The sequence below is a fragment of the Mirounga leonina genome, unplaced genomic scaffold (genome assembly GCF_011800145.1).
Source record: "Mirounga leonina isolate KUSES-001 unplaced genomic scaffold, KU_Mleo_1.0 Mir_94, whole genome shotgun sequence".
Lineage (NCBI taxonomy): Eukaryota > Metazoa > Chordata > Mammalia > Carnivora > Phocidae > Mirounga > Mirounga leonina.
The window spans coordinates 8,285,402-8,298,244 of record NW_023270855.1 but is presented as its reverse complement, the minus strand read 5'-3'; the positions used below and the strand labels follow the sequence as shown (position 1 = coordinate 8,298,244).

Here is a 12,843-nt window from a genome sequence, read left to right as displayed (position 1 = left end):
AGCTGTTATTTTTTTTTTAAGATTTTATTTATTTATTTGACAGAGACAGAGATAGCGAGAGCAGGAACACAAGCAGCGGGAGTGGGAGAGGGAGAGCAGGCTTCCCGCCGAGGAGGGAACCCGATGTGGGACTCGATCCCAGGACCCTGGGATCATGACCTGAGCCGAAGGCAGACGCTTAACGACTGAGCCACCCAGGCGCCCCAAAAAGCTGTTATTTGTTTATTTCTACTTTTATAAGTGATCCATAAAGCTGTTAAAAAAAAAAAAAGAGTTTGGGCGCCTGGGTGGCTCAGTCAGTTGGCGTCTGCCTTCGACTCAGGTCATGATCCTGGAGTTCCAGGATCAAGTCCCGCATCAGGCTCCCTGCTCAGCCGGGGGTCTGCTTCTCCCTCTGGCCTTCACCCTGCTCTCTCTCACTCTCTCTCTCTCTCTCTCTCTCAAATAAATAAATAAAATCTTAAAAAAATAAAAATAAAAATAATTTTTAAAAAAGAGTTCAAGCTCATCTTTTTTTACCTTAAGGTGTTTCATTCTGTGTGTCATCACCTAGAGATCTTGATAAAATTCATATTGCTGGGCTCCACCCCAGAGTCTCCGACTCAGTATGACTGGGGTGGAGCCTAAGAAACCACTTCTAAGAGGTTCCTAGGTGATCCTAAATGTGTGACTGCTAGGAACCCCACTCTGAGGGCCAGAGGTCTAGCATTGGCTGTGTGACGTAACTCTTCTAAACTTCAGTTGAATCTGACAAATAGGGATTAAAAATAGCTCCTACCCCATTGGGTTGTCATTAAAGGTTGAATGAGATAATCATGAAATGTACCTGCTGCAGAATTTAGTGCATCCTTTGGGCTCAATAAATCACTATTGTTATTATTATTATTTTAAAGATTTATTTATTTATTTGAGAGAGAGTGAGCATGCATGTGAGCGAGTGAGCGAGCAAGCAGAAAGTGAAAGGGAGAAGGAGAGAAGCAGACTCCATGCTGAGTGTGGAGCCCGATACCAGGAACCAGAGACCACAATCAGAACCGAAATCAGGAGTCGGACACCCAATCAAGCCACCCAGGTGCCCCTATTATTAATATCTAAACCCCTCCCTGGACAAGCTCCCAGACAGCCATCATTCATTCATTCAGCAAATATTTATTAGGCACTTACTATGTGCCAGCCCTCCCAGGGGCTGAGAATACAGCGGGAAAGAAGACAGCCTTGTCCCACACTTCAAGGAGCTGACATTCCTAGGGCAGAGGGGAACTCAGATCTTGTACAAATATGCAAATAAACAAAAGGATTTCAGATAATGATGTTCTAGGAAAAAAAACAAACAAAGTGGCATGATAATAAATGGCTAGAGAGCTACATTGGCTTGTGGGTTCAGGCAAGGCCTCAAAGGAGGTGAGCTTTGAGCTAAATCCTACTGCTGAGAAGCCAATCTTTTGAAGTCCTGGGGAAACATTCAAGGCAAAGGAAACATCAGTGCAAAGGATCTGGGATAGGAATGAGGAGGGTTAGGAGACAGCAACACAAGTCATTAAACTTGAAGGCAGTCCAAGAGCCAGAAGAGAAGTACAAATACTTCAGATAAGAAGTTCTGGGGAACAGGTTGGGCCCCTCCCTTGGACATTCATGCTTCAAACATTTATTGAACATCTAACATGTGATTGTGCGTCAATGGATGACTCAGAAGCAGTCAGGCCCTGATGATGAACTCCCAAGGCATCATGGGAAGCAGACACAGATTTTAAAAAAGATAACTGCAGGCTAAAGCCAAAGGTCATCTGCCTTGGGGCTCCATGAACCTGAGGATTCTTCGCAGTACTTAGGAGAAGAGGATGGTTTTGAACCAGTTGGGATTTACTTATTCAACAAGCATTTTCTTGAGCATTTACACTATGCCAGGCACTATGGGCTGCTGGGGACACAGATGACTCAGTTCTTGTCCCTGTCTGGGGACCTTACATTCTAGTGGGAGAGGCAGATGTCTGAGCATGGTTCTCAAACCTTAAAGTGCCTAGAAATCATTTGAGATACCTCGGAGTGGAGAAGGACTTTAGCTATGACTCAAAGTTGAGAAGCCATAAAAGAAAAGATTATGCATTCAAGTATATTTAAAAAGTATTCTGGGGGCACCAGGGTGGCTCAATCGGTTAAGCGTCTGAGTCTTGATCGCAGCTTGGGTCTTGATCTCAGGGTTGTGAGTTCAAGCCCCTCATTGGGCTCCACACTGGGCATGGAGCCTAGTTAAAAAAAAAATGTATTCTGCATGTTCAACTTGTCATACCTGAGCAGAGTTAAATGACATACAAAAAGAAAGCTATATTGCACCTAAAATAGGCAAGATGCTGATCTTCTCTCTCTCTTTCTCCTCCTCTCTTCCTCTCTCCCGACCTCTCTCCCTCTCTCTGTCTCTATCTTTCTCTCCCTCTTCCTCATTCTGTTCTCCCTCCTCAGGGAAATGAAATACAAATGATCCTTAAAAATATGAAAAGACATTTAATCCCACTTATAGAAATAAAAAAAAGAAATAGAAATGCAACATAAAACTACGCAGAGATGTGATTCTTCACTCATCAGACTAGCAAATGTTGTTGGCAAAGCTGTGGGAAAGCAAGGAGTCAGACGCACCCACACATTGTTGGTGAGAATGTAATTGATCTAACCTCTGTGGAAGGCAATGTGTCCAGATCTAACAAAATTACAGACACCATATATTCTTTGACCCAGCAATACCACTTCTGGGATTCCAGACTATAGATCTACTTGCCCATGAATGAAATGATACATATACAAGGTTATTAACTGAAGCTGTTTGTAATAGCAAAATATTGGAAATGATCCAAATGTCCTACAAGAGAGACAGGTTAAATAAATTATCTTATATTCATATAATGGAATAACCCTAGGAAGCAAAAAAAGAAAAAAAACAGTAAGGATGTTCTTTATGTACCGATCTGGGGAAAATCTCCAAGATATATTGTTACATGGAAACAAAAATCAAGGTCTTTAAGTGTGTATAATACAGTACCCTCTGTATTTAAGAAAGAGTAAAATAAGAATATAACTTTACATTTGCTTGTATGTGCTTAAAGAAACTCTGGAAATACATACAACTACACTAAAAAACCCACAAAGTGTTTCCTTGGTTGGGTGGAGTCGGGTGGACTGGGTTGAGACCTGGGAAGATGGGGAGCAGAGTTGAGAGGAGGAGTTTTCACTGCCTATACTTTTTTAAATTGGAGAAGTTTATTTTGATACAATTTGCTTTCACTGTAATCTTATATATTTTATTTTGTACATTCAAAAACTTCATTCTGGGGGCGCCTGGGTGGCTCAGTTGTTAAGCGTCTGCCTTCGGCTCAGGTCATGATCCCAGGGTCCTGGGATCGAGCCCCACATCAGGCTCCCTGCTCCACGGGAAGCCTGTTTCTCCCTCTCCCACTCCCCCTGCTTGTGTTCCTGCTCTCTCTGTGTCTCTTTCTGTCAAATAAATAAATAAAATCTTAAAAAAAAAAACAAAACAAACTTCATTCTGAGAAAGGTTCCCCAGGCTGCCAAGGATGTCCATGGCACAAAAGCAGTTACAAATCTCTGCTCTAGGGGAGCCTGGCTGGCTCAGTCAGTATGGTATGTGACTCTTGATCTTGGGGTTGTGAGTTCAAACCCCATGTTGGGCATGGAGCCTACTTAAAAAAACAAAACAAACAAAAACAAATTGCTGCTGTAAATGATCACACCTTTCCATTATTGCCCTTCCCTGTGACCATTTGCATTTTAAAATAACAGCTTTGGAGAGCCTGGGTGGCTCAGTCTGTTAAACGTCTGCCTTCGGCTCAGGTCATGATCCCAGGGTCCTGGGATCGAGCCCCGCGTAGGATCCCTGCTTCTCCCTCTGTCCCTCACCCGGCTCATGCTTGCTCTCTCTCTCTCTTTCTCTCAAATAAATAAATAAAATCTTTAAAAAAATAAAATAACAGCTTTATTGAGATATAATTCCCATACGATTAAGTTCACCCTTTTAAGATCTACAATTCAATAGTTTTTAGTATATTCACAAAGTTCTTCAATGATCATTACTATATAATTGTATAATATTTTTATCACCCTCAAAAAGAAACTGCATACCTATTACAATTACTCCCTATTTCCTCCTGTCAACCACTACTCTACTTTTGGTCTTTATAGCTTTGTCTATTCTGGATATTTCATATAAATGGAATAATAAAATATGGGGTCCTTTATGACTAGCTTTTCACTTAGCGTAATATTACCCATGCAGTAATATGTATCCTTCTTCATTGCCAAATAATATTCCATTTATGGAGATGCTACTTTTTTATCCATTCATCAGCTGATGAATATAGGGTTGTTTCCACTTTTTGACTATTATAAGTAATGCTGCTATGAACGTTTGTGTACAAATTTTTTTTTAAGATTTTATTTATTTATTTGCCAGAGAGAGAAAGAGCACAAGCAGGGGGAGCGGCAGGCAGAAGGAGAAGCTGGCTCCCCACCCAGCAGTAAGCCCAATGCAGGCTCTTTTCATGGTACTGAACGTCTTATCATGTGCTTATTGTGCATAAATTTATTATATTGTTTGATTTCTAAACCACATAAATGCATTACCTAGTCAACATTTTAGATTAAAAATAGTCTAGGGGCGCCTGCGTGGCTCAGTCGTTAAGCGCCTGCCTTCGGCTCAGGTCACGATCCCAGAGTTCTGGGATCGAGCCCTGCATCGGGCTCCCCGCTCAGCGGGAAGCCTGCCTCTCCCCCATCCACTCCCCCTGCTTGTGTTCCTCTCTCACTGTGTCTCTCTCTGTCAAATAAATAAATAAAATCTTAAAAAAAAAAAAGTCTCAGGCCCAACTCTGAAGAATGATCTATTTGGGTAAGGGTAAGGCCCAGAAATATATGTGGGGTTTTTTTAAGATTTTTATTTATTTATTTGACAGAGAGAGACACAGCAAGAGAGGGAACACAAGCAGGGGGAGTGGGAGAGGGAGACACAGGCTTCCCGCTGAGCAGGGAGCCCGATGCGGGGCTCGATCCCAGGACCCTGGGATCACGACCTGAGCAGAAAACAGATGCTCAATCAAGTGAGCCACCCAGGTGCCCCATGTGGGTTTTTTTTTTTTTTTAAGATTTATTTATTTATTTGGGAGAGAGAGAGAGAGAGTGCATGCACAAATGAGGGGAGGGCCAGAGGGAAAGGGAGAGAGAATCCTTGAGCAGACTCCCCACTGAGTGCAGAGTCCCACATGGGGCTCGATCCCAGGACCCTGAGACCATGACCTGAGCCAAAATCAAGAGCCAGCCGCTTAACTGACTGAGTCACCTAAGTACCCCCAGATATATATGCTTTTATTTTTATTTATTTTTTTAAACAATAATTTATTGCTCTTTCTTTCCAAAGCTTTGTGAATTTACAAAGAAAAAAAAAAGGATCAGCATTTACAGACTGCTCAGTTCAGGCTAAGAATGCCGAGAGGTGAAAGCCTGGACCACCGTGGCCACTGGGTGTTCACCAGCAGATGTGCATGGACATCTGCAACAAGCTCCCCCAGATTTGTTTACCGCCTTTAGAGATGTTGCGTTCCTTACGCACTATCTCTCAGGACATATGTGGGTCATTAGTCAAGTCACTGGAACAGTACAGAGGTTTTTTGGGTTTGGTTTTGTTTTTTGGCCCTCCAGCTATAAAATGAAATTTTCAGTTCATTTCTGAAAAATAAATTGGTCAATAAATTCATTTTGTTCTGCTTCTACTTTACACAAAGCTTCCTATTCAACCTGATACCTTTCAAGCTGCATTTTCTTTTCTGCTATCAGCGCTTGCAGTTGCTGCTGTCGGGCTTCTCTCTGTTTTGCTATAGATTTGGGCAAGTTCTGAGCACCAGTGGCCTTCATCTTCTCATTTTTTGCTTCTTTTGCAAGGTGGTCAACAAGCTCAAGTAAACCAGCAACTATTTTCTGAAACTGGCCAATTTTTCCCACAGAGTCCTTGTACTCGTCCTTGAGTTCTATGGTCTGCTGGGTAACCTCAGGGTCCAACATGTGCAGCTTGTCCAGCTCATCAAAGTGCAGCCCCGCTTCACTGAGGATGTCCTTGGCCATAGCTGCCAACCCCATGTGGCGGCGGGCTACCGCGCGGGCTGAATCCGGCAGCGGCTTCTCTCCCGGGTCAGCCGCATCTTACCTCGCCCGCCGGCCTCAGCTGCTGCCACCAAAATATATGCCTCTACTAAGAATCCTGGGTGATTAAAAAAAAAAAAATCCTGGGTGATTCTATCACAGATGGTCTTAAACCAGGCTTAACAAATACTGCAACTTACTGAGCAGGAGCCGTGGGAGCTGATGTCGGAGTAGGTGATTTTTGCTGGAGTAATAAGATGGATTCTAAAGGGTCAGCAGAATTTCCAGAGGGCAAGAAAAGATGTTCTAGAGAGTGTACGGGGAGGAGACAGATACAGGCTTACTTTACTTCACTGCGCTTCACTTTATTGAGCTCCACAGATACTGCATTTTTCATAAATTGAAGGCTTGTGGCAGCCCTACATTGAGCAAGTCTATTGGTGCCATTTTTCCAGCAGCATTTGCTCACTTCATGTCTCGGTGTCACATTTTGGTAATTCTTGCAATATTTCAAATTTTTTCATTATTATTTTTTTTATTATGGTGGTCTGTGATCAGTGATCTTTGACGTTACTATTGTAATTGTTTGGCGGCACCACGAACCATGCCTATATAAGACAGAGAACTTCATTGACAAAGGTTGTGTGTTGTGATTGCCCACCAAATGGGCATTTCTCTCCCCATCTCCCTCCTTCTCCTCAGGCCTCCATATTTCCTAAGACTAAACAATATTGAAATTGGGCCAGTTAATAATCCTACAATGGCTTCTAAGTGTTCAAGTGAAAGGAGAATCACAAGTCTCCCACTTTATTTTTTTTTCTTAAGATTTTATTTATTTGAGAGAGAGAGAATGAGAGACAGAGAGCATGAGAGGGAGGAGGGTCAGAGGGAGAAGCAGACTCCCCGCTGAGCAGGGAGTCCCGATGCGGGACTCGATCCGGGGACTCCAGGATTATGACCTGAGCCGAAGGCAGCCGCTTAACCAACTAAGCCACCCAGGCGCCCACAAGTCTCCCACTTTAAATCAAAAGCTAAAAATGATTCAGCGTAGTGAGGAAGGCGCGTTGAAAGTTGAGACAGACTGAAAACTAGGCCTCTTGCACCAAACAGCCAAATTGTGGGTACAAAGGAAAAGTTCTTGGAGGAAAGTAAAAGTGCTACTTCAGTGAATACAGGAATGATAAGAAAGTGAAACAGTCTTACTGCTGACCTAGGGAAAGTTCTAGTAGTCTGGATAAAAGATCAGACCAGCCAGAACATTCCCTTAAGCCAAAGCCTAATCGAGAGCAAGGCCCTAACTCTCTTCAATTCTGTGAAGGTTGAGAGAGGTGAGCAAGCTACAGAAGAGAAATCTGAAGCTAGCAGAGGTGGTTCATGAGAGTTAAGGAATCTCTATAACATCAAAGTGCAAGATAAAGCAGCAAGTAGAAGCTGCAGCAAGCTATCCAGAAGATCTAGCTGAAATCATTAATGAAGGAGGCTACACTAAACAACAGATTTTCAGTGTAGATGAAACAGCCTTCTACTAGACGAAGATACCATCTAGGACTTTCAGAGCTAGAGAGAAGTCAGTGCCTGGCTTCAAAGCTTCAAAGGACAAGCTGACTCTCTTGTTAGGGGCTAATGCAGCTGGTGACTTGCAGTTGAAGCCAGTGCTCATTTGCCAGTCCGGAAGTCCCAGGGCCCTTAAAAGTTATACTAAATCTACTCTGACTGTGGTCTATACATGGAAGAGTAAATCCTGGATGATAGCATATCTGCTTATAATGTGGTTTACTGAATACTTTAAGCCCACTGTTGAGACCCACTGCTTAGAAAAAAAGATTCCTTTCAAAATGTTACCGTTCACTGACAATGCCCCTGGTCACCCAAGAGCTCTGCTAGAGATGTATAATGAGATTAATGTTGTTTTCATGCCTGCTAACACAACATTCATCCTGCAGCCCTTGGATCAGGCAGTCATTTAGACTTTCAAGTCTTATTATTTAAGAAATGCAATCTTCGTGGCATCTGGGTGGCTCAGTAGGGTAAGCATCCCCTTCGGTTCAGGTCGTGATCTCCAGGTTCTGGGATCGAGTTCTGCATCAGGCTCCCTGCTCAGCAGAGAGTCTGCTTGTCCCTCTCCCTCTGCCCCTCCCCCCACTTGTTCTCTCTCTCTCTCTCTCTCAAATAAATAAAATCTTTTAAAAAAAGAAAAGAAAAAAATTGTGTATTTTTAAAGATTTTATTTATTTATTTGATAGAGATAGCACAGATAGGCAGAGCAGCAGGCAGAGCGGCAGGCAGAGGGAGAGGGAGAAGCAGGCTCCCCGCTGAGCAGGAAGCCCAACATGTCCCAGGACCCTGGGATCATGGCCTGAGCCAAAGGCAGCCACTTAACCGACTGAGCCACCCAGACACCCCATAATTTTCTTTTTTCTTTCATAGCCTTGACATTTTTATTTTTTAAATAAGCTCCACACCCAGCCAGCATGGAGCCCACCACGGGCTTGAACTCACCACCCTGAGATCAAGATCTGAGCAGATAACAAGAGACTGGGCTACCCAGGCACCCCCATAGCCTTGACATTTTTAAAAATACAGTCTAGTCCTTCAATTTATCTATCATTGCTTCATGATTAGATTCAGGTTAAATTAAGTATCTTTGGCAGAAATATCACAGAAGTGATGCTGTGTCTTCAGTGTAACAGGAGACAGATGTCAAGTTTGTCTCGGTACTGATCAAGTTAACTTTGATTACTTCGTTAAGGGAGTGCACCCCAGGTTTCTCCACTGTAAAGTTACCATTTTCTCTTTGCAATGATTAAGTAACCCATGGGGAGATATTTTGAGACTGTGTCAATCATGTGTCCTATTGAGAGTTACAGAACCCTTCTCAATATCACTTCCCCATCTGTGAAGTGGGGACAGCGGTGTCTTGAACTCATATTAGAGTTTAAGAAGGTGAAAGTGTTGGGGGCCTGGGTGGCTCAGTCGTTAAGCGTCTGCCTTCGGCTCAGGTCATGATCCCAGGGTCCTGGGATCGAGCCCCGCATCAGGCTCCCTGCTCAGCGGGAAGCCTGCTTCTTTCTCTCCCACTCCCACTGCTTGTGTTCCTGCTCTCGCTGCGTCTCTCTCTGTCAAATAAATAAATAAAATATTACAAAAAAAAAAGGTAAAAATGCTCAACAGTCTAAGTGATATGGTCCAGTCAGAGAGCAAAAAGATGCCATCCCTACGGATTAATTTCTTGGGCACTCCAAACCGACAGAGGTAAGCCGGGGCCGCGAGCGCGTGCGCGTGCGCGTGCGCGAGGGCGGGACCACAGAGTCGGTCCTCCCGAGACAGAGAGGCCTGAGACAGAGAGGCCGGAAGTTGGCCTCACCGAATCGCGCGGGTGTTAGGGTGGCAAGCCGAGGCGGCGTTATCGGGGTGTGCAGGGTGCTCGGCACGGTAGTGGGTCGGCGTGAGGGGCTCTGGGGTTCTGGGCGGGGATAATGGCATCTCGGGCAGGCCCGCGAGCGGCCGGTACCGACGGCAGCGACTTTCAGCACCGGGAGCGCGTCGCCATGCACTACCAGATGAGGTATGAAGTGAGGCGAGGAGCACGGAGGCCTCCCCCCAGCCAGAGCCCGGAGGGCCTGGAAAGCGACACAGGCCTGGCCTCGGGGTCTTACCCACCCAGCCGGCCCTCGCGCACCTCCTCCCGTGACGGCCCAGGCCCTGTCCCCAATTTCGGGAAGCCCCTTCGCTCCCATAAGCGCCACCCGTGATCCGCCCTGTGCCTTGGGAGGGTCCAGTCCCTGCCTCCTAGGCTCTGGAGTCTTGAGCGATGCTGGCCTTGCTGTGACCTCGGAAACCCAATTTTTATTCGAAACCCACTTTCCTCATCTGTGAAGGGAAGAGCAATCCATTATTTAGGTTTGGGGAAGAATTAGTGAGCTAGTCATTCGTGTAAAGGGTCTGCCCAATACATGGTAGCTGTTGTCTTTCGGGCCATTTTGGGGAATGTGGACCATAAAGTCCAGCCTTTCCTCGCCTAAAATGAATTTTAGGAACACTCCCATGTAAGGGGTGTTTCAACTTCGGTATTCGTTCAACAAATATTTATTGAGTTTCTACCCATCAGGCATTGTGCTAGGCACTGAGGATATAATAGTAAGCAAAAACAGATCTGGTCTTTGTATGCATGTTATACCTTCAATAAAAAAAGTTTCTTTAGGGCGCCTGGGTCGCTCAGTTGGTTAAGCGACTGCCTTCGGCTCAGGTCATGATCCTGGAGTCCCTGGATCGAGTCCCGCATCGGGCTCCCTGCTCTGTGGGAAGCCTGCTTCTCCCTCTCCCACTCCCCCTGCTTGTGTTCCCTCTCTCGCTGTGTCTTTCTCTGTCAAATAAATAAATAAAAAATTAAAAAAAAAAAAAGTTTCTTTAAAAAAGACAAAACTGGTCCCTGCCTTCATGGATCATGAAGTCTACAGGTGACTGGCTTTCCCCCCCTACCTTTCCTCATTTTCTATAATGAATATTTTTAAAATAAAAATATTGAAAAAAAGATTTTCTTTCCTTAAATCCATCAAACTCTCCCAGAATGTTTTTCACATCTTTCCAGAGTTTTGAAGAATGACAAGCTCTTTGGATCTTCATTTCATTCTTATCCTTAGACCCCCACCTAAGAGGATATCACAACCCAAGCAAGTGTTTTGATGACTGTCCGGAGCAGAAACTGCCCTCGGGGGTGTGAAGAGAATACATTTAGGACCTGAGAGAATTAGAATAATGAGAGAAATATGTGTGCTTGCTTTGGCTATAAAATCTAGTCTAGCTTGGGAAGTATGGGCAGCCTGAGTTGATTTTCTTGCTGCCAGTATCTCCTTCCTGTAGGCTATATTCTTATGGTGCGATCAAAGTCATCTCTCTAAACACAGCACTGAGTTACTCTTTTGCCTTTAATCTGACTCACTCTTTGCAACTTCACATTCTGCTCTTCCCTTCCCACTACGAAGTATTCCTGCCACACCACCTGCTTTCCTGGAACACAATGCTTATGTCTTTTTGCCTGCATGCTCTTACCTCTGATAATTACCACCCACTCTTCAGAGCCTATCTCAAATATCCCTGTCCTCTAGATAGCCTTCTCAGACATCCCATCCTAAGCTGAACTGATTACTCCTTCCTGTGATATTCATATATCTGGCAACCTATATTTACTAGAGCTCTTCCAGTTCATTTTCTAATTATTTTTTCTTTTTATTTTTTTAAGTAGACTCCATGCTTAGCGTGGAGCCCAACGCGGGTCTTAAACTCACAACCCTGAGATCAAGACCTGAGCTGAGATCAAGAGTCAGACGCTTAACTGACTGAACCACCCAGACACCCCTTATTTTTTCTTTTGTTCCTTGTCCCCAAGCGTCCAGGCAGGGACTATATCTTACTCATGTTTGTAACCCAGTGTCCAGTATAGTTGCCTGGCATATAGCTGGTGGTCAGAAAATTTTGAATGAAAGGTCCTTCTTCTGCTCTGCCCCACAGTGTGACTCTCAAGTATGAAATCAAGAAGCTGATCTACGTGCATCTGGTCATATGGCTGCTGCTGGTTGCCAAGATGAGCGTGGGACACCTGAGGCTATTGTCACATGATCAGGTGGCCATGCCCTATCAGTGGGAATACCCATATTTGCTGAGCATTGTGCCCTCTCTCTTGGGCCTCCTCTCCTTCCCTCGAAACAACATTAGCTACCTGGTGCTCTCCATGATCAGCATGGGGCTCTTTTCCATAGCTCCCCTCATTTATGGCAGCATGGAGATGTTCCCCGCTGCACAGCAGCTCTACCGCCATGGAAAGGCTTACCGCTTCCTCTTTGGTTTTTCTGCCGTCTCTGTCATGTACCTGGTGTTGGTGCTGGCGGTTCAAGTGCATGCCTGGCAGTTATACTACAGCAAGAAGCTCCTAGACTCTTGGTTCACCAGCACACAGGAGAAGAAGCGTAAATGAAGCCTGCCTGACGGACTATTCTGTGGGGTGAAGCCTGGGCCTCTTACTGAGCCTAGTGAGAAGGTAGAGGAGCTGTTCTGAAATTGTTGGTGATTTTGGCAGCTAGTGCAAACCAGGCCCACGTTCTGGAAAGCTCCTGTTGCCACCAGCTGAGGTGGCAAAACTATATTTAATTTATTCCTGGTTGGCTGGAACTGGGTGATCAACAACTATAAAGCAAACTTCAACTGGTTGAAGTTGAGGCCCTTCAGGGTTTTTCTTTAAGACGGAGTCTCATCCTTGCCTCTTCTTGGTCATTCTCTCCGCTTCCATCCATTACCCCGGAGCCGTCAAGACTGAAAAAGATAGGGAATAAATCAAATTCTACTTTCATCTGTAGGTGGTGGGACAGGAAACATTTGGGAGGCTCCCCCTGCAGGCTGTGGTCTCTACTGCAAAGCATTTTAATTAAAAAGAACTTCAATAAAATTACAACTGCCTTGTCAACCCTGTGCCTTGTGTTGGAATTTGATAAATTGTGAGAGGTGTGTTGCCTGAGTGGCCATAGACACAAGGAGGTAGTTAGAAGTTTCCCAAGAAACCTGGAAGTAGCAGTAGAGAAGTGAACTGGGTGTAGGGAACCTAAGTCATAGTAGCAGCCTTGCGGCTGATTGACAGAAACTACCACGGGCCATACATTTAATCTCTCCACCTGTAAAATGGTCCATTCTCATTTACCCTGCTTGGGTTATGGG

General features: G+C 44.7%; 2 protein-coding genes across 2 annotated transcripts; one reads left to right on the top strand and one right to left on the bottom strand.

Moving 5' to 3' along the window:
• Positions 1 to 5,700: 5,700 nt before the first annotated feature.
• Positions 5,701 to 6,831, bottom strand: LOC118005251 (intraflagellar transport protein 20 homolog). Its single transcript, XM_034997087.1, has one exon. It carries the CDS (start codon positions 6,133 to 6,135, stop codon positions 5,788 to 5,790), a length of 348 nt encoding a protein of 115 aa, XP_034852978.1. The 5' UTR covers positions 6,136 to 6,831; the 3' UTR covers positions 5,701 to 5,787.
• A 2,647-nt stretch (positions 6,832 to 9,478) lies between these two features.
• On the top strand, positions 9,479 to 12,595 carry JAGN1 (jagunal homolog 1). The gene is made up of 2 exons (XM_034998394.1): positions 9,479 to 9,703; positions 11,647 to 12,595. The coding sequence occupies exons 1-2, from the start codon at positions 9,615 to 9,617 to the stop codon at positions 12,107 to 12,109; spliced, it is 552 nt and encodes a 183-aa protein (XP_034854285.1). The 5' UTR covers positions 9,479 to 9,614; the 3' UTR covers positions 12,110 to 12,595.
• The last annotated feature ends 248 nt before the right edge of the window (positions 12,596 to 12,843 follow it).

Excerpts from the sequence above, each read along its gene's own strand:
- LOC118005251 (XM_034997087.1), bottom strand. The coding sequence starts at position 6,135 with ATGGGGTTGGCAGCTATGGCCAAGGACATCCTCAGTGAAGCGGGGCTG.
- JAGN1 (XM_034998394.1), top strand. The coding sequence starts at position 9,615 with ATGGCATCTCGGGCAGGCCCGCGAGCGGCCGGTACCGACGGCAGCGAC. Across the intron at positions 9,704-11,646 it reads GCCATGCACTACCAGATGAG|TGTGACTCTCAAGTATGAAA; the intron begins GTATGAAGTGAG and ends TCTGCCCCACAG.